General features: G+C 41.0%; 1 protein-coding gene across 5 annotated transcripts in view; it reads right to left on the bottom strand.

Annotated features, from left to right (window-relative positions):
* Window positions 1–20,243, bottom strand: part of NSMCE2 (NSE2 (MMS21) homolog, SMC5-SMC6 complex SUMO ligase) — a 218,461-nt gene that overhangs the window by 75,605 nt on the left and 122,613 nt on the right. Inside the window, exon 6 of one of the 5 annotated variants that reach the window (XM_045581526.1) lies at window positions 16,898–16,981. The exons of 2 other annotated variants lie outside the window; for them this stretch is intronic. In XM_045581526.1, coding sequence (XP_045437482.1) covers window positions 16,898–16,981 — 84 coding nt within the window. Of the gene's footprint in view, window positions 1–16,653; window positions 16,982–20,243 lie in introns of those variants that run through there. 2 more of the 5 variants (XM_045581524.1, XM_045581525.1) reach the window with 2 other exon arrangements.

Here is a 20,243-nt window from a genome sequence, read left to right as displayed (position 1 = left end):
AAGCAAACACTCGAAGCATAAAACAAGAGTCTTAATTTTTGCAGAAAGCTGTGATCATGGAATGCACACATCTATCCCAACCTCTGCTGTAAAAAACTTCTCTTCCTTAAAGTCATTATAAGACAGAAAATAAGTTAACCACGCAGTGGGTGGAATATAGAGGCAGGTCACTGTAAAGTGGTATGGCTTTATTTGCTCCGAAAGTGTAAGAGGACAGGTGAAAGACAGCCAGCACGTTACTTCTTTTGCTCTAAATGCCATTCAACACACAAAATCTAATCAGCCATATATAAGCCAACTTCTCTTACTCAAAGTACAAGAGCCAAATCCGTATTAATCCATCTTGGGGAATGAGCAAAGTCAGGCATGTACAAGAAGCTCATATTTTGTGGAAATATTGATAAGAAAGAGAATTATGGAACTTAAAAATACATTAGAATTAAGATATAATCTCTCCCCCAAAATCTGCCAATTTAAAAAGTCTTTGAAACTGATAAAACACAAGAGATTTAAATGTCTAGTAGTTATCCAGGAAAAACATCATTTATCAAGTTAATTTCATTTAAAGTTCACACAATGGCCAAGACTGGTTTGGCTCAATGGATAGAGCGTCGGCTTGGGGACTGAAGGGACCCAGGTTCGATTCCGGTCAAGGGCATGTACCTTGGTTGCGGGCATATCCCCAGTAGGGGGTGTGCAAGAGGCAGCTGATCGATGACTCTCTCTCATCGATGTTTCTAACTCTGTATCTCTCTCCCTTCCTCTCTGTACAAAATCAATAAAATATATTTAAAAAAAAAAATAAAAATAAAGTTCACACAATGGTCATCCAATAGAGCCACCTATGTCCTACTTTTCAACATTCTTCCTCCTTCTGCATCTCAATTTTCATTCTCTAAGCTCATAATGACTCCTGCATTACTCCTTAGTTCTGATCTGCAGGCTCTGTGCTGCTGGCCACACCATTCTGAAATCACTTCCCTCCCCTGGCCTCCACACTTCTATGGGATCTGCACCTTTTCCATCTTGGACCATTCCTCCTGAGACCCTTCTCCCTCCTTCGAGCCAATGAACACATGTCCATCTCAGCCCTTTGTGTTGCTCCTGCTAAAACCTCAACATTCTGTCCGGATATGAAACTTCCAAATAATTTGTTTTTAGCCATGATCTTTCTCCCAATTGCAGTCTGCATCCTCAACAGCCCAGGTTGCATTTTAATTGCTCACCATACACTATGGCTTTCAAGAAAACCTGTGAACTTGAATAGACCATCTTTTCCTTCACTTCCCTCCCCAAACAGTTCCTATTGCTTTAAAAAATTATTTTTGCAATGCAATGATCGTTTTCTGGGGCACTCATGATAAAAACCTGGGGTCCTTTCCTTGTGACCACCAATGTAAGTCCCACTGACAAATGCTCATTTCCTCTCCCACAAATCACAGCCACCTTTTCCCTGCATTCCTAACGTAACCTATCAAAACACTGCTCCACATGCTTATTGTTTAACATGCAAATTAGTCCCCTCCTGTATCCAGTTTCTTCATTCCTTCATAATGTCACCAGATTAAATTTTTTGGATATAAACTTTTTTTAGGTATAAACTTTAGTTTTTTTTTGTATTAAAAAAACTTTTAAAAAATATTAGTTTGATTAGGCCCTTCCCCACTCAAAAGTCTTCTTGAGTTCAACGTCACCTATAACAGCAGTCGCCAACAGGTGGTCCGCAGACTACTGGTGGTCCGTGAAGTTTGAAAGGTTGGCAACCGCTGACTTATGAGATAAACTATCCATTTCTTAACATGCATTCAACTCCCTCAGCAATTTAGTCCTGACCTTCCAGTCTCACCTCTCATAAACTCCCATAAAAATACCATATGAATGAAAGCCCCTATACATAATTGCACTTACTAAAGTAAAGCCATAAAAGAACATGCTTAGGAAAGGGACCCTTTCCACTCTGTCTGCCCTTGAACCAAATGTTCAATGCCTTTATTCTGAACCAGTGTTTCTACCCTGTGATGCACCCAGGGACACAGTAATCCTAACGTTTCTCCTTGTCCTTCTGAAGAAACACTGGAGTGTTTTCAAGGTCTGTTGTCTTCCTGTCCTCAACTCCCTTTACCTACGACCGACTTGCACAGAAGCCTACTACAGAAGCTTGCTTTTATTTTACCCCCTGTTTCTAATCTCAAGCTCCCAGTGCTGTTTGTTGTTGCTGTTCATTCTGAAATTCTTAAGGATGCCTGTAAAATATTCAGAAGCAAGATCAATGTAAGGAAAGTGATCAGTGGAACAGTTTCCTGTTCTTCCCAACTACATAGCAGAACCAAGTGATACACACTTTACAAAAATAAAATCTTCACAGCAAAGAACCATTCACTCCTCCACATAGTCCTATGTTCCCTCTTCCCATAGGAGGCGAGCATGGATGGAGATATTTGTCCTGGCTTCCATGGACTATTTTTAAAACTCAAGAAACTTCACTCATGAGAAAAATCTGTTGGAATCTTTATAAGACATGCTGCTGATTTTTTTTAAAAGCTATATACTATTAGATTAAAAAATAAAAAGGTCTGCTGCTGAATCTCTAGTCACTACTCTAATCGCTATTTCATTCTACAATTTGATGGTACTTGAAAAATAGACCTCCTTTGCCCAGCTCATGCATTTGTCTTCATTTGAGGTATAGAATTTAGTTTGAAGAAAGGCAATAATTCTGTGGTGTGCCCTTGAGATAAGATGCATCCAGAAATGCAACCTGGTTATATACGCTGACTGGGAACCAAACCAGTGACCTTTCAGTGCTCAATCAACTGAGCCACACCGACCAAGGAGAAGTCTAGGCTTCTTGAAGTTTAGTCATCTCAGCCCTTGTCCCTCTCCCCACTTAGTCTGGGCTCTTAGTATTTGTTGATTTAATGCAGTAGATGAAGCAGTGCCAGCTGCAGCTATCATCCCCCAGCTGCCTCACTGTGAAGTCTCCCCCGTGGACAGGAAGTAGGGCAGTTGCACATGTGGAAGAACCATCGTAAACACACAGAACCAGTTCCAGAAAACAACAGAGGCCATGAAATGGTCAAAACCACTTATCAGTCACAAGATCACTCCTCTTTGTGTAATGCTAGCTACTTTTCAAAGCTCTTTCAAAATCACGATTTCATCTGATTCTTTCATCAACGCTCTTAGTAAATCGGGTGAGCAATACCACTTCAGAGATGAGGAAATGAACACAGAGTGGGTCTCACCTAAAGCTACACAGCTTACTGGAGGGCAGGAGGACAACTGTACCCCCGGCAACACTCTGCCTGTGACACCAGACTGTGGAGCTGTGGGCATCGGGTTCCCAGGTCTCAGAGCTTCTGGCACAGGACCAGCACACAGGAAGCTCCTGCCGTCTTATTCATCTCTGTTACCCCAGTGTCTGGAGCAATATTTGGTGAATGGATGGATGAACAACGAATGGGTGAATAACAATGAATGGAAGGAGTGGCAGACCTAAAAGAAGCTTTGACTCATACTTCAGCTTTACAGATAGCAGCTTTCAGAAAGTTACATAAAACTAATTTCACAAACGCTTTGCAAAAACTTCCACGTTGCTTTTTTACTTCCTTGCCTAATTAGCTGCAAACTGGAGTAGATGTTTTTCCCTGACCCATTTTCAGAGTTAATCTTTAAATCCCTTGGTTACAAAATCGTAAGGATTAAATATTTGTTCTTTGAAAATGTATAATGGTTCAGGCAAGAACAAATTTAAAAGGGTAAGTATACAGATTCAATTCCCAGAATTCAAGATATTAATAAAAAAGTTATATTAAAATGCCTGAAGTGAGATGAATCTCCAATGAGAGTTTAGTTGCCGAAATTTCAAAAGCTACTGCAGTCATAACCACAATTCCATGAGAATAGCAAAGGAGCCAAACTGAACAAACAACAACAAGATGCCTCTATAAATCACAAAGGCTCGATATACTGGTTTGAGACTAGCAACCTTTTTAACAGAAAACAGGAAGTCTCGCATTTCCAACCTTGTAAACTCCATCACCTTCCCATTCTCTCCCTCGGTTGATGCAATTGGGGTGCAGCTTGCAGAAGCTTGCCCTGCACAGTATCCAACACAATAGTGACTGTCAATAATGTTAAACAACAAATTTGGATGATTCCACACAAAAAACAGCAGGTAAGGACATGATTCTGGTGACTATGGCGCACTCTGGTTGACTCACACAGCAGTGATTTTCCTCTCCTGCAGTGAAAGGCTCTTAGCAAGAGTCACTGAACACTGTCCTCTGCAGCTTCGCTCATCACATCATGCTCCTTGGTCCACGTGAAAGAAGCATTTATCTGTTGGGTGATAGGGCCAGGTTTTGCCTGAAATCTGTGCCGTAGGGAACACTGGGAATGAAAGAATCATTCCAGGACAGAACATGAAGGTGCTGATGCAAATCCTCACTTTAGAGAGGATACTCCAGCCCAGAGAGTGTGTGAACTGTCCTTGAGTCGACATCCACTGAGTCAGGGAGCCAGCAGGACTAGAATCTAAATCTGCTGGGAAAACAATCAGATCTGTGAAGATGCACAAAAGTACAGTCGTGTATATGTGTATATACGTGGGTGGGCAAAAGTAGGATAACAGTTGGTTGTACGGAAAATACTACAGTAATTTATAAATTTGCTTATTTTGCATTCTCACATCATTGGGGATATGTGCATTTCCCCGATGAATCTAAGTAACCTGTTCCCACCTATAATCATCCTTTTGCAACAGTGCTGTTTTCGGTGCAGCACTACCACTCAGATGATTTCATCTTTAATTTTATCTTCGTGGAAAAACACCGGAGATGTAGCCTAAGGAATCAGGCTGCCCCAGGTAACGTCGAGTTCAGGGACCCACTCCCTCCCAACACACTCTGACTTGCCATGGGGACATCTCCTCCCAGATTCCTTAATTTAAAACCTAAACCTAAGAGGAGTGTAAGCTGGATGTGTTCCAGCTCTTGCTTTGACACTGACCTTGGCCTCTGAAAAGTCACTGGCCATTTTTAAAAAATATATTATTTATTTATTTATTAATATATTTTTATTGATTTTAGAGAGGAAGGGAGGACAGAGATATAGAAGCATCAATGATGACAGAGAATCACAGATTGGCTGCCTCCTGCACACCCCCACTGGGGATCGAGCCTGCAACCCAGGCATGTGCCCTTGGCCAGAATCGAACCTGGGACCCCTCAGTCCACAGGCCAACGCTCCATCCACTGAGCCAAACTGGTTAGGACTGAACATTTTTTAATGAAATATTTACTGAGCAACTTTAGTGCCAAATATGTATCTGGCACTGAACAAGGCACTTTACATATAGTTCAATAACAACTAATTTTCTAAAACTGGGTACTTTGGAAACTTTATGATCTCACTGGATCCTCTAACAAGCTTCCCAAAAGGATGATAAAATTTTACAAATAAGGAAACCAAGGCTTAGTGCTCACCTTACATTTCCTGTGCTATAGAAGAGGATCCTGAGGATTAAAGAAGCCCTCCAGACTCTCCCTAACATAACTAGCTTCCTGAGCAGCTAGGAAGCAGAGTTGGATCAAACTCGTGTCTGAACAACTCCGAAGTCCATAGTGGACACTGTGAGGTGCCTTCCAGACGGTACTCAGGAATTAAGTGGCCGGGAGTGCTGATGGCAGAAAGTCATCTGCTCTCAGCCCTCTCTGGGCTCTGTGTTAGCTAGAGAGTCTCAGATCACGGCCTTCATGGAGTGAGCAGAACCCCACGGCTGGTTGATGACATAAAGGACTGGCTGAAGCTTCCCCACTTGACTTGTCACCTCTGCCCAGTCCTGCCCGCCCCCCTTCCCTTCTCTCCCCTCCCACAGATGTTGATTCCAAGCACACCCCTCAAACTTCTGCACCCTAATCTCCACCTCACAGTTGGCTCCCAGACCACCCAGTTGCCTCACCTGCCTGCTGCCTCAACTGCTTCATCTCTAAAAGGAGAGGTTGGGTTATAGGACCCAATGAAGTGTAGGTAGATGGTGCAATTGACAAAACTTAGGCATCAGAAGATCTGATCTCAATTTTTATCTCAGCCACTTACCAGCAGTCACCATGACAACACCAGGGATTCACACTTCCTAGTCGTAAATGGAGTAACACTCTCTATCTTGCCTCTGCTTCTGACCACACTGTGGGCCCTCTTCCCAGCATACCCCCCTGCTCCCGCCCCCGGCTAGCCCTCACTCACTCCCTCCCTCACTCACTCACTCAGACTCAGCCCACTTGTCATGTCATGGAGGAAGTCTTCCTTGGCACTGAAGGAAGGATTAGGTGTCTGCTCAGCATTGCTGCGATACTCACTGCATTCACTGTCATCTTATGTCTACATGCTTCCAAATTGCTCATTATGTGTCTACCTTCTTGTTTTGGCAACAGAACTTGGTGGTTAGCACACTGTCATTCATTTGCTCATGGACCTACAATTTGGGCCGGGCTGGGTGAGCGGGGCAGTGTGGCAGGGGCAGCTTTCCAGAGCTGGAGAGCTACCTCCGGTGGCTCCGTCAGAGCTGGCAGTGGATGCGGCTGACAGTTCCTCTCCACCTGCCCCCAAACCCCCACCCCCCACACACACCAGCAATTTATGTTTCTTCACAGCATGGCTCTAAAAGTGAGTGTCCCCAAGAGACAGGAGTCAAAGCTGCTAGTTTCTTAAGCTCTGGGTCCAGAAACGGAATAAAGTTCTGCCATAGTTTATGGTCAAGCAGACACAGAACCCAGAATCAAGGGGAGGAGGCAGAGTCCCTTCTCATGGGAGGAGGGTCAGAGAAGCTGAGGGGCCGTGTGTAAAACCACCACACTTCTCTACTGAACGCTGAGCTCTTTTGGAGTCACCAACAAGGCATGTGTCTGCTGAATAAACGGATCCACTCCTGCACCAAGCTGCCCTCACAACCTTCACATACCAAGGAGGTTCCAGACAACTTAGCCGATCGACCAGCAAGAGGATTAAGGCTCAAAGAAGATCAGACCTACTGTCTTAAAGGATTTTAGAAATGGGAGGACAAACCCTGTGGCGTATAACTAAAAGAATACAGCAAAGGATCTATGTGGGTCAGTTATACAAAAATTGCAATGATTGGGAATTTGCTATACATGGGCAGTTTATACTATTTACTTGCTCAGTGTCTTTTAAACCTCATAATTTGAATGAGTATTGCTAATTTTCTTTTTTTTTTTTAAAGGGACACTATTTACTTTTGCAAATTGAGTCCCACGGTAGCTGGATGATCTGAGGGTGCACTACATGTCTTGCTAAAAGGTTCATGGCACATTGGTGGCTCAAGTACTACGCACCAATGTGCATCTAGCCATTCGGCAGAATATGAAAGACTGCTTATTTATCAGACATCTATAAATTTGACTGAGACACAAATGCGAACAAAGGTACTTGAGCTTGATATTAAAGTCAAAGAAAATGATATAATTTGACAATTAGGATAAAATAAAAGCCTACTCTAAAAGGTGAATTCTGACAAAATAAAATAAAGAATAAATTAGTTTGCTAATTAGATACCTAATTACAGCTTTAGAAACACATACTTTAGATCTAAAAATATCTCATCTCTCCTAGGTTTGCTAAGGAACTTCCAAAACTAAATAATCTTACAGAAGAAATTATGACTATGACTTCAAAAAATAAAACCAGTTTTCCCCCAAAGGAATGCATTTTTTTTCCATAGAATTCTTTGTGTGGTGTAACATTTAGAAAATATAATTTCCTAAATGTAATTAATTACCCTGTAAACCAGATAGCCTATATTGATATCAATCTCTTAAACTTAGTCCCTTTGTTAGACTTCCTCATAAGCTTTCTGGAGGGAAGGCTCAATACTAATTTGGCAACTCCATAACAGATGATGGGGTTTTTTTTAAGAAAAACTAAGAGGTATATTTATGACACTATCGGCACTCCCTACCCAATGTTTATGCAGTTACTACTTCTTACCCAGCACAACATCTGAGAAACCACAAAATCCCCTGATATCAGAGATAAAGTAGAAAGTAAAACACACACACACACACACACACACACACACACACACACATGAAATCCATCTGAGACATATTGCAGGAATTCCCCAAACACCCATCCACAAAGACTCATCTTTTTTTGTGTGGAGCCAAAGAGAAGCCTGCCCTTTGGGGTTAGTTGTCATCAATCAGTACTTTAATCTGTGTCTACTCGAAGCAAGGCTGTGGGCTGGGCACAAAAAAATCCACCATCTGTGCGCACCTGCCAATTCAGATTTCTATCAGATAACACGTTAACAGTCTCCAGGACAAGGAAGCATGGAGCTCACATGGTGTAAATAAACTCCCTATGTATTCCCCTCATCTGGATGTCGCCGAGCCTTATTTAGACATGGCAACACCCTGGAGGACAGTTGTTTAATTCTAATCTGAGAAGGCAATCCAGGAAACAATAGTGAGAGCTGAGAGCTGACAATTTTCCAGGCACAATGCTGATTCCTCTCTGATTCCTCCTCTTTTTGCTGATTACCAACCACCACCACCACCCCCCACCACCACCACTCCCTGCAATCTCATCTGTTTCCAAGGCTACAAGGGATTCCTGATGGCACCCCTAAGAATGTCTTGAGCTCTTTCCCCAGACTCCAGACCATATTTCCAATGATTTACCTCCAAACTGATATTGTATCAATCTCTTAAACTTGGCCAGACTCAACCGTCCTAACCCAAGCCTGCCTCCCGTTCCGGGATCGTGCCTTCTTGGCAGTCTAGTGTAATATACTGAAGGGGAAAGTCTTCTGACTACAGCTGACACCTAGCCCGTCAGAACTTGGGAACTCACTTTACATTGCTTATAAAAGCCTGTTTCTTACCTGGCTGGGTAGCTCAATTGGTTAGAACCTCATCTCAAGACATCAAGGTATTGGGTTTGATTCCAGGTTAAAGAATCAACCAAAGTGCCCTAGCTGGTTTGGCTCAGTGGATAGAGTGGCGGCCTGCAGACTGAAGGGTCCCGAGTTCATTTCCAGCTAAGGGCACATGCCTGGGTTTTGGGGTCTATCCCAAATAGGGGGTGTGCAGGAGACAGCCAATCAATGATTTCTCTTATCATTGATGTTTCTATCTCTATGCCTTCCCCGTTCTCTCTGGAAAAAGAAGAAAAATAATAATAATTAAAAAAATATATATATATATACATATGTATATATATGAATCAACCAACGAATGCATAAATAAGTGAAACAACAAAAATCTATGTTTTTCTCTCTCTTCATTCCTTTCTCTCTCATTTAAAAAAAAAAAAAAAAAAAAAAAGCCTGAGTTTCTTTATAAAAAAGTGGAATTAATATCGGTAACTTTCAGATGGTGGTAAGATCAAATGAATGCACATGAAAATAATTATCACACTGTGTAGTTCATAATAGGCCCTCCATAAATGGCTGCTAACATTGCTATTATTAGTCAAGGAGACCCTCTTCCCAGGAATGTAAGTTGGAAATATTACTATCTTCTGGCTCTTACTTAAGCTCTGGATCTACTTAAACACCAAATCTACTTGAAGAAAAATCATTCCTTATACTGTGCAAAAAAATGTGAACTTTTCTCTATTTTATATTAGTACAATATTTAAACATATTCAAGTCTCCCCCATGTAAAAAATCACTGTGTCTTATTATTGAATCATTGACCTAGCATTATATTGTTTCAAGTACCTCAGACAAATGTTTGCTTTTGGAAAAGATCTACACATTTCTTAAGTTCCTTTCTGGGCATTTTGTGTCATGTTATTATTTAGGATGGAACTGTTTGTTTATTTTGTTTGCCACCCCAACTATACTTCCCAATGGGCATGGCTGGTATATAAATAAGATAGCTACTGACATTTGTCTACTTTGTCCTATCACAGACTGCCTTACTCCCTTTGTAATTATTTAAACTTTTTTATTATGGAAATCATACATTTTTATTATAAAAATTCTGAATATATACATAAATAAACATTTAAACCACTGATCATCCCACCATTAAAGATAACAAACCACTATCAATAGCTGTGTATATATCCTTTTAGATAATTTCCCACATGGCATATCACAGATTTAAATCTATTTTATAAAAATGGATCACCTTATGCATGCTGTTTAATTGTAATACATATACATAAATATTTACTACATGTAGACTAATATTAATATTATAATTAACATTGCTATCAACTGTCAACATAAACATCACTATTTAAAGATCAGTATTCAGACTGATTTAAAATAAAAAAACTAAGAAATGGGTTGGAAAACACATGACAAAATAAATAAAGATCAGAAGAAATTATAGCTACAATAACTTCAGACAAACCTGAATTCATGAGAATAAAAGTGGAACAAATAAAAGTAGACTATTTTAGTTAATAAATGTTCACTTACAATAAAAAAAAAATAATAGGCTTTTAGGCTACAAATATTTCTTTTTAAAAATACGTTTTTATTCATTTTTTTAGAGCGAGAGGAGAGAGGGGTAGAGATATAGAAATATCAGAGAGAAATACCATCGATCGGCCACCTCCTATAGGCCCTCCCATAAGGGACTGAGCCCGCAGCACTGGCATGTGCCCTGACCTGTAACTGAACTGGTGACCTCTTAGTTCCTGGGTCGATACTCAACAGCTGGGCTACACCAGCCAAGCTGGGCTATAATTATTCCCATAGCTATGTTAACGGAGATACACCGAACTCATTTTTTAAAACAGAGGGATGAATAGAAATTCAATAATACCATTATTTCAATCCTTTACAGGTTGATTTTATTTATTTATTATTATTATTAAATAGAGGGCTAGAAAATCCAAGAGGGTGGAGAAAAATATGCCCTTTTGAAAAATGCATTGTGTGCATCTTTACCTTTCCACACCAACAAGCAAACACACAGAATAATGTCTCTCAATGTTTTTAAAAGTGCATGTCACCTTGAAATAAACTTTAAAAAATCTCAAGCCTGCTTTTAATGTTTAAAATAAGAGATAAATATTTCAAACTTAAAATATGAAAATGGTTTTTTTTTGCTTTAAAACTCTGATGACCATAAACACTGAGCATTCTTGCTCGATGGCCCTCGCCTCCTAACCTACGTGTGTGTGTGTGTGTGTGTGTGTGTGTGTGTGTGTATGGGGGAGGGGGGGAGGGAGAACTTGGGCGGGGGCTGTGCTGACCAAACTGCTTTGCCCGCCCAGTCACAGGTGGAGAAAAACCAGCCTTGTAACTGCAGGCTGGTGACATATGTGGCATTCAAAGCCCACTCATTTGTTTTGGAGTAAACAGGGAAATATTTGGTTCAAAAAATACTTCAAAGTGACTTTCTGGAAGTAATCCTGGTAACTGAATGAAATTTGAGTTCCAGACACTCCCATGAAGATCTGGCAAAAACAGGATGGAGGTGAGAAGGGTATTCCTCACAACTCCAAGTGGACTTTCCAGCTGTGAGTTGCTAAGTTATCATCCAAACTTATTATTCAGACAAATTAAGTTAAAATTTCCCCTCCCCGAATGCACCTTCAGGAACCTGTTTGTCGAGAATTCTAGTACTAGTCAGAGAGTTAGCATGCTTAGTACAGCACAATGGCCAGGAGAGCCGGCATGGGCACCAGACTGGGCTTGACCTTGGCTCTGCCAATTATTAGCTGGGGTGTCCTCAGGCGAGAACTGAGACTGCTCTGCTCTCTGTATCTTTACCAGTAAAATATGTAAAATACTATCTGCACCTTCAGACGTGTTTTAAGTACCTACACGAGGCAGATAAGCATCAGAATATCTAGGTTGCAAGAACCACTGGGAAAACGTCCACAAGTCTTAATAGCACAGCTGGACTTTGGCTGCAAACTCTGATGTGTCAGTAATGATGTTGGGTTTTACCCCTTGAAGTTTCAGTTCTTTGTAACCTTCTGATACATCTCCCAAACAGGTATGCTTTGTGGACTAAGTCTGAAGCCCTTGCTTTTGTCCTTACCTCAGAAACTGAGCGACATTATCCTTTAGCTCAGATCTTTCTAAGAACTTCCCCTCTGCCATGATTGAAAAGGTCTAACAGAACAAAAAGTAATGCAAGTATTCCTTGATTATAGCTCCTCATATTCCGTTTCAACTTTTAAAAATAAAATCTTTAATTCATCTGGGATGTATTTTAACGTATAAATTTTGGGTTAGGAGTCACTAAAACATTAGCCAATGGTTCCAAAATAATTCCTTGAATAAACCAGCTTTCCCCCACTGATTTGAAAATCTATCATACAACAAAGTTACTGTATATGTGATTATTATGCTAGCTGTCTATTCCTTCATGTTCTCCCTTAAGTTTCACAAAGAAAGGAATTTGCTGCTACAGTTCACCACTGGACCATCAGAGTGATGCTTGGCCCATAAGATTAAATGGCTGAAAAGGGCTTTCCTCCTTTGATCTCGCAATATGATTACTACAGTATTGGTTTTCTAAAGATAAACAAATACTACATTACTGAAGCAAATCTGAACTGATCAGATTGACGATTCTTTCAATATGCTACCAGATTTCATTGTTAGTATTTGACTTAAAAATTTCACATATGTAGTTTTAAGTGAAAGTGTTCTTATAAGAAAAACGAGTATGCCTAGATATGTACTTTGGGGAGGAAAAAACCTTTCTTTTAATTTTATTTTTGTCGTTTTGGTTAAGAAGTCCTTCCCCCAACTCTTAGTCAATTGGCTGGGGAGTAGTTGTTCACCCTATTTTCACACCAGCACTGCTTAACTCCACACTTTATCCTGCCTTCCTTTCTGGCACCGACAATAACACACCAGCATTTTGGGGTTTCCTTGTGCTCTTCCACCTTCCTTCTGCCAAACTGTTGAAACACTTACTGATCACAGATCCCTATTATTGTTAGTCTGTTACATTATTCTTTTTTTGAGGAGTCATAAGCGTCTGGGTTACTACTATATTAACAACTGTTATTCACTATTAATTTCATACCACTTAAATATACTCTATTTACAACTTCTTTCCCTTAATGGGTTTTTTATTCTTATTATTTGTTATGATGTCTTTGCATATATATATATATATATATATATATATATATATATATATATATATATATATTTTCTTACAGTGAACACTAGAGCAGGATATTTTAAGAGTCATTCAATGTCAAAGAGAATGTTTTTGTTGCCCTTTCAAGAAGAGATGCCTCATCTGGCTGTAAAATCTGAGTAACAACCCTTTCCTCTCTAAGGGCTAAGGCGATGAGCCACTGTTTTCACAGAGGGCTACTAAGTGACTAAAGTCAAACTTACCCTCCTCCCCTGGTGCATAACATCCCCCTCACTGCACCCCACCCCATCCCCACATCTGGTGCTTATGATTAATTCATTTTTGAAATGACAATTTGCTAGAATGTGTGTAAGAGTGGATTTTCATTATTACTCTCTTTATTTAACAGCAGCTTTATTGAGATGTAGTTCACTAGTTTCTGACCACCCTGAGCCCTTTAGTTGAGATGATGGTGAAGTTTAATATGTAAGCCCAGGTCATCGTCTCGAACCAGAGGCCCCTCCAATACACCTGAGGCCGCCGCTGCTGCCATTGTAACCCTCCCGTCTGCTCCACTGGCTCCTGCCTTACATTCTTCACACACTCCTGGCTGTCTCATCAGTTCCTCTTCTGTCTCCACAGTTTCGTCATGTCCAGAGCTCAGCCCTCCTCTCCTCTCACCCCCTGGGCCATGCATCCACTTCCTAGCTCCAACTGTCACCTCCGTTCCCGAATACTGTTTACGTAGACATATTCTCCCAGCAGTACCATCTCTACAAGGATATCTGGAAATCTCAGGAGGGTAGATTGAAGAAACACTCCTAGAAGAGACACAACTCTGCCCAGGACCTCTGGTGTGTGACACGTCGATGTCACCTCTGGTGTCCGGCACCATCGTCCACTGAGCTGTCTGCTCCAGAAGCCTGCAAGTCCTCCTCACCAGACTTGAGGACAAGGACAGCGTCTCCCTAGTTTACTACGTATCCCATAGAGGGTCTGACATGTGGCAACACAACAAATACTTGAAGAAATGAATTCAGTCAATCCAGTACATATCCTTCCAACCCTCCCTCTTCTCACCCACGCTGTCAGTACTTAGGTTAAAATCACTATTATTGTCACCAGGCTTACTACCAAAGTCTCCCAGCCTCCAGTCCCGCTTCCCCCAACCCATTCTCCATGCTATAGTCAGAGTTAACTTTCTCAGTAGTCACAGATCAGTTATCATTCCTCAACTTAAGGCCCTTTAAAATCAAACCCAAATTTCTCCACGTAACACATAAATCTAGAACTCTCTTGATGCCCCAAGGCTGAATGAAACATTCATCTCCAGGTTTCCTGGACTTCTCCTGCCACTGAGTCTATTCTGTATCTTAACTGTAGACTTGTCTGTCTCCTCAATGACACTGTCCTCTTCCTTGTACCCCAGTGCCCTGTAGTTCCTGGCACACTGTAGACATTCAGTGAGTACCTGGTGAATGAATGTTTTCAACTATCACCAGTGACCACGAAAGGAGGCAGTAACTTTGGGATTCCATCCTGGGACAGGAATTCCGAACCCAGCTGGGATCCATAAATAGGCACTGAGATTGCATGAACGCCATGAAATTGTACCCAACATTGTATGTGTTTATACATATTTTGAGGGTAGTTTTCAGACTGAAGAGTCCATAATCTGAAAAGTTACTGTTGGGATTTATTTGGTTAGAAGGGAATATTCTAAAGTGTTACAAACTAACAGAAACAAAAGGCAGACACACATGACACACAGACACGCACACAGGGATTGACTTAATGAAAACAACACGTATGGTAAACCTTTTATTGAAAAGGGACAAGAATCAGGGGAGTTAGAGGGCTCCACGAAGACTAAAGAAAAACAGATGGTACCAGAAAAAGGGTTTAGAAAGGCAGAACAGAAAGCGAAAAGGAGCTGGGTCTACTCTGCCGTTGTATACCGGGCCTTTGGGCAGCCAGCGGGTGAAAGGCTGGCTCGTCACAAAGGACCTGTGTCTGCAGATCTCTGTATAATTTTGAACACTGCAAACTTCAGCTTGTCATAACGCTGCCAAAGTGCAGGACAGTCTGTGCTACTGAGCTGGCTGTCTTTTTAGCTCTGTCCAGTGAATACCGGTCTAGACTCTGACCTTCAACAGGAGAAAAAGAAAGAGGAAGACCATGGCCTGGCTGACGGGAAAGATGGGCAGGGAGAGGGGCAAACACGCATTGCTTCTCAGGTGACCATCTTTCTCTGGCTCCTTCTACTCCTCTGTCTTTATTTAGAGCTGTCCATGGACTTCCCCAGGTGCAGGAACCTTGACAAATACCATGTACTTCGGTAAAATGAGAAGAGGCATGAAAGGTCTGAAAATCACAGGTAGTTTTGAGAGTTGTGGGTATTTTTTATAAATGTTGATAACTGTTGGTCCTCTCACCCTTAATTAAATATTTAATGAAGGAAGTGAATAGGATTTTTCCCTTTTTGGTAATTCCTTACGTCAGCATAAACATACTATACCTAGTTTGCTTTAGGAAATGCTAACTTCTGTACCATAGGCAGCTGTTACTAGTTCACTAAGCAGGGGTGAGTACTTCAGCAGTGGTACAAGGCTTGGTTTTGACTGTTTCGATGCTACCTCGCCTGATTTCCACCACTGTAGAGGCCACAGTGTAGCTAGTGAGCTTATAGCCAAGAATCTGGTGTGAAATAAGCCTTACTCACCTGGGGGTGAAACGGGGACCCTGTCCTCCTTAGCATCACCCTTCACCCCAAGAAAATGAAAGCCAAACAATGGTGAATTTGGTCAAAAGGACTAAAGAACTCACTGAATGGTTAACCAGCACCTAAATAATCAAGAATGGTCCATAACCACCTGTCTAGCAATTCAGTCCCATGTCACAGCACAGAGAGCCTGCAGTGACACAGGGACAGTGGCCTCACCAACTTATTAGACAAATAATCCAAAGGTGTCTTATTTTGCTGCAGAATTCCAACTGTATAAATGAACCTAACTGTGATTGTTTAAACAATCGTTTTTTAGGAACCAAGTTTGTAAAAAAAAAAAAAAAAAAAGTCTTTTCAAGATTTTATATTTACCTATCCCAGTGGTCAGGCAAACTGCGGCTCTCAAGGCACATACGGCTCTTTGGCCCCTTGAGTGTGGTTTTTCCACAAAATACCACATGCAGGTGCATGCATACATACAGTGTGATTGAAACTTCGTGGCCCATGCACAGAAGTCAGTTTTTGGCTCTCAAAAGAAATTTCAATCGTTGTATTGTTGACATTTGGCTCTGTTGACTAATGAGTTTGCCGACCTCTGCCTTACCCTATCTGAAATTTTGGTGAGGTCCTAAACTATGACTAGAAGAGAGATTATTTCAAATCATAGTGACAACTGAGGATTACCCTATGTAAATTCCTGGTAAATTTATGGTGAAATTTAATAGTCAGTTATTCTGGCTGGAGGTTGGAGTGAAAGAGGAAGAATAGAAAGGGGGAAAAATTGCTGATTAAAAATCTCACTGCATAGTCGACTTATTTGATGCAACAGTTAATTTTTTAAAAATTCCAGGATTCACTGAGGGTTTTGCGGTTATCTACTCTGATGTCCTTTTTGGCAAGGAGACATGTTCATGATTTCTTGAAATCTGGTGCCAGGCCAGTTGTGTTCACAGACCAGTTGAACATGTTGCTGAGAATGTGTGCTTTATTGTCTCTGCAGCAGTGTGTGAGGCCTGAAACCCTTTTAAGTGCATGTGTTTGAGGAAAGAGAGGAGGATGAGAATGGAAGAAAAAATTCTATAACCTCGTTCATTGCCTGCTCTACTTGCATCCTTATCCTTAATCTTGTCCACCTCACTGTGTCCTCCATCTTCTTTACGTTTCCCTGCTGCAAGAGAGACCAGGTTAGGAAGTGACCGAGTATGTGCGAGGATCAAGGCTGACAATGAGATAAGCAGAAGCGAAGCCACAAGAGATGAGAAGCAGAAGGGGAAATGAGTCTTTGGAGGGCATCTACAGTATAATTTTCCATTCATCTATACAGGTGTGAAATTTGCAAAGCCAAGCAAATAATACTCACCAGAGGAGAAGGATCTATTGCACTGAGTTAATATATGGTGTTCTCTAACTGAGAGAAATGTGCATGCACATCATTAAGATGTTCTCAGCACACCACTTCTGAGAAGATTTCTCGTGCGTGAAGTGTGGAATGGACAGGAGACGGAGCAGGAGGACAGCAGGCCACTCCAACAGATGCCCACAGTGTAGCATCTACCTTGATGAGCCTTGCAGACTGATACCCGACCTCACTGACTGCACCCAGGAATGCAGACTCATGCTAACAAAACTCACAAGATACTGATGTATAAAATCAAAACAGAAGAAAGAAAGCGATTTTATTATTAACAGTGACAAACAGAGGACTCGGGTACACTGATGTCGGTATTGGCCGGAGTGAATTTCGTTGTGGGGAGGCCAATTGCCAGAGAAAAGCTCGGTGCACATGGAGATGGCGAGTGGAGTTCACTGCAGGATTCCAGTGCAAATGGCATAAGGCTCTGCAGCTCCACCCAGGGCCACCTGCCTGCCAGGCAGCGCGGGTGCTGGCCTCCACCGGCAGGGCTATCGGTCAGAGTGCTTTGCAAGGTATCAAGACAATTACATTAACAGCTTTTGCCTTTCTCTGCTTTGGAGGCAGAGAAAGTGCTCTTCTGATGGAAATTTGGTGTGTGTGTGTGTGTGTGTGTGTGTGTGTGTGTGTGCGCGCGCGCGCGCAAGATGCCAATGCCCTCAATTAGTTACAGTCAAGCCTTACTGCCAAGGAGTCTTCATGTCTGCTAAAATCACACTGCCTCTCTTGGATTAAATTTGTTAGGTCGGTGTTCATTTCTCAGTTTAATTTTTAGAGAGTGTTTTCGCTTTCCTGTTTTCTGGGACCCAAAGGGGGCACTGCAAGGCAGACTCCACATTTGCCTACAGGTTCCACAAAGTGTCACTCAAATTCAAATCAACCTGTTTTTGCTGTGCCAACTTTATGCCCACTGCTGTGCCAGGCACAAAATAATTCTCAAAATGCATAATAAGAACCTCTAAGGAAAGGTTGTACCTACTGGATGCCTACAGCCCTAGGTTCTCCTTAAGGTACATTTATTCATTCATTTTCCTCTAGTACTTACACACCCTCTACTGTGTACCAGGATTTACTAAGTACAAGACATGCAAACATACACATGACACCATCCTGCTCCCTTTAAGAGCTTATAATCCAGCAAAAGAACGACGTGTTTTTCTAAAGGAACTGATCCAAGTGGCATGGAGTATGCTAAAGGAGGGCTTTAGGGGCCGAGACAGAAGCCACATCTTTTTAAAATCATATTTTTAAAAACATACTAAATAAAAATGATTATTAAAAAAATTAACAACAGTTAATTTTGAAGCACAAAATATAAATTCCTTCCTTGCTACTCCCAACCCTTTTCTGCCTCTCAAGGTTGCCCTCAGTAGTTTGTGAATACTCTTCTGACCTTTTCCTCTGTATGAAACACACATACACATTTATACATAAACACAAATTTATATATTTACTGTATCAACATGTAAAATTTATGTCACACATCCCATTTATATAATACACACATACACATGCACACAGGTGTGGGATGATACTATATACTAGTATATTGTCCCATAACTTGTCCTTTTAGTTGTAAATTATAACATGTGTATAGAAAAACACATAAAATAAATATGCTCAGTTTGGAAAACAAATGACCCAGGATAGCCACTACCACTAAGTCAGTAAGTAGAAAGTTCTGAGTATCCCACAAACAGAAACCCACCCCTTCCAAAACCATTATTTTGAAATTTATGGTAACCATTTCCTAGTTTTGTGTAGAGTTTTACTACTTATCTTCAAATTTACATACATCAGAAAATGCCCTCAAGGCAAAAGCGACTTCCACTCTCTAAGCCTCTCTGAACTCTCACTTTTCCTCAAGTTTGGCCTTTAATTTCTTCTCTTTTCAGCCCTTTGTTGCTCTGAGGATATCTTCTTATACATACTGAACAGTTCCAATTATTTTCAGCAAGAGGATTGTTCAAATAACCTACCTAGCCCTAGTTGGTTTGGCTTAGTGGATAAAGCGTCAGCCTATGGACTAAAGGGTCCCAGGTTCAATTCCGATCAAGAGCACATGGCCGAGTTGCAGGCTCGATTCCCAGTAGGGGGTGTGCAGGAGGCAGCCAGTTAATGATTCTCCTTCATCACTAATGTTTCTATCTCTCTCTCCCTCTGCCTTCCTCTCTAAAATCAATAAAAGTATATTTTAAAACAAAACAAAACAAACAAACAAACAAACAAAACCCAAATAACCTACCTAGCCATATTTCCAGCAACAGAAATCTGTGTCACTTTTCAATATTTTCATTGTGTTACAGTTATGTGGATAAAATTAGATTCTTATCCACTATATCCCAACTCCTTATGGGTTATAAAAGGCAAACATCTTTCATTTCCTACAGCACAAATGTGAAATATGCAGTAAATGCAGAAAGAGAAAAGAATAAAGAAATTGAAAAGAGAATGAATATGTTATCAGTAGTCCTGCCCTTGAAGAGTTCCCATTTTCATTTGTGAAGGGAGATAAGATGTATATGCATGAAATAATATGACATGAAACAATTTGAGGCAATAAAAAGAGATATTTGAATGAAATCCCTTATACCATATTCACTGACATGAAAAAATTCCAAGATATACTGTCAATGAAAAACCAATTGTAGGATGGTATCTGTGTATAAAATATATATCTACATTTATCTCCCTGTGTGTCAACAGGTGTGTCCGCATATATGCATCCATGAAAGGTCCCATTTATGCACAGAACTCTAAAGACACACAACAGTGGGTACTTCTACAAATTAGGGTTGACAAGTCAGAAGTTACCTTTTTACTTTCAAATATCTTATATAATTTTTAACATGGAGCATATATTGCTTTTAAGAAATATTATGTTTATTGATTTCAGAGAGGGAAAGATAGAAACATCAATGATGAGGGGGAATCACTGATCAGCTGCCTCCAACATGCCCCACACTGGGGATCAAGGCCACGACCCACGCATGTGCTCCAACTGGCATCGAACCATGAT

The sequence above is a fragment of the Pipistrellus kuhlii genome, unplaced genomic scaffold, assembly GCF_014108245.1.
Source record: "Pipistrellus kuhlii isolate mPipKuh1 unplaced genomic scaffold, mPipKuh1.p scaffold_m20_p_14, whole genome shotgun sequence".
Classification (NCBI taxonomy): Eukaryota; Metazoa; Chordata; class Mammalia; order Chiroptera; family Vespertilionidae; genus Pipistrellus; species Pipistrellus kuhlii.
This window is presented reverse-complemented; position numbering and strand designations above follow the sequence as displayed.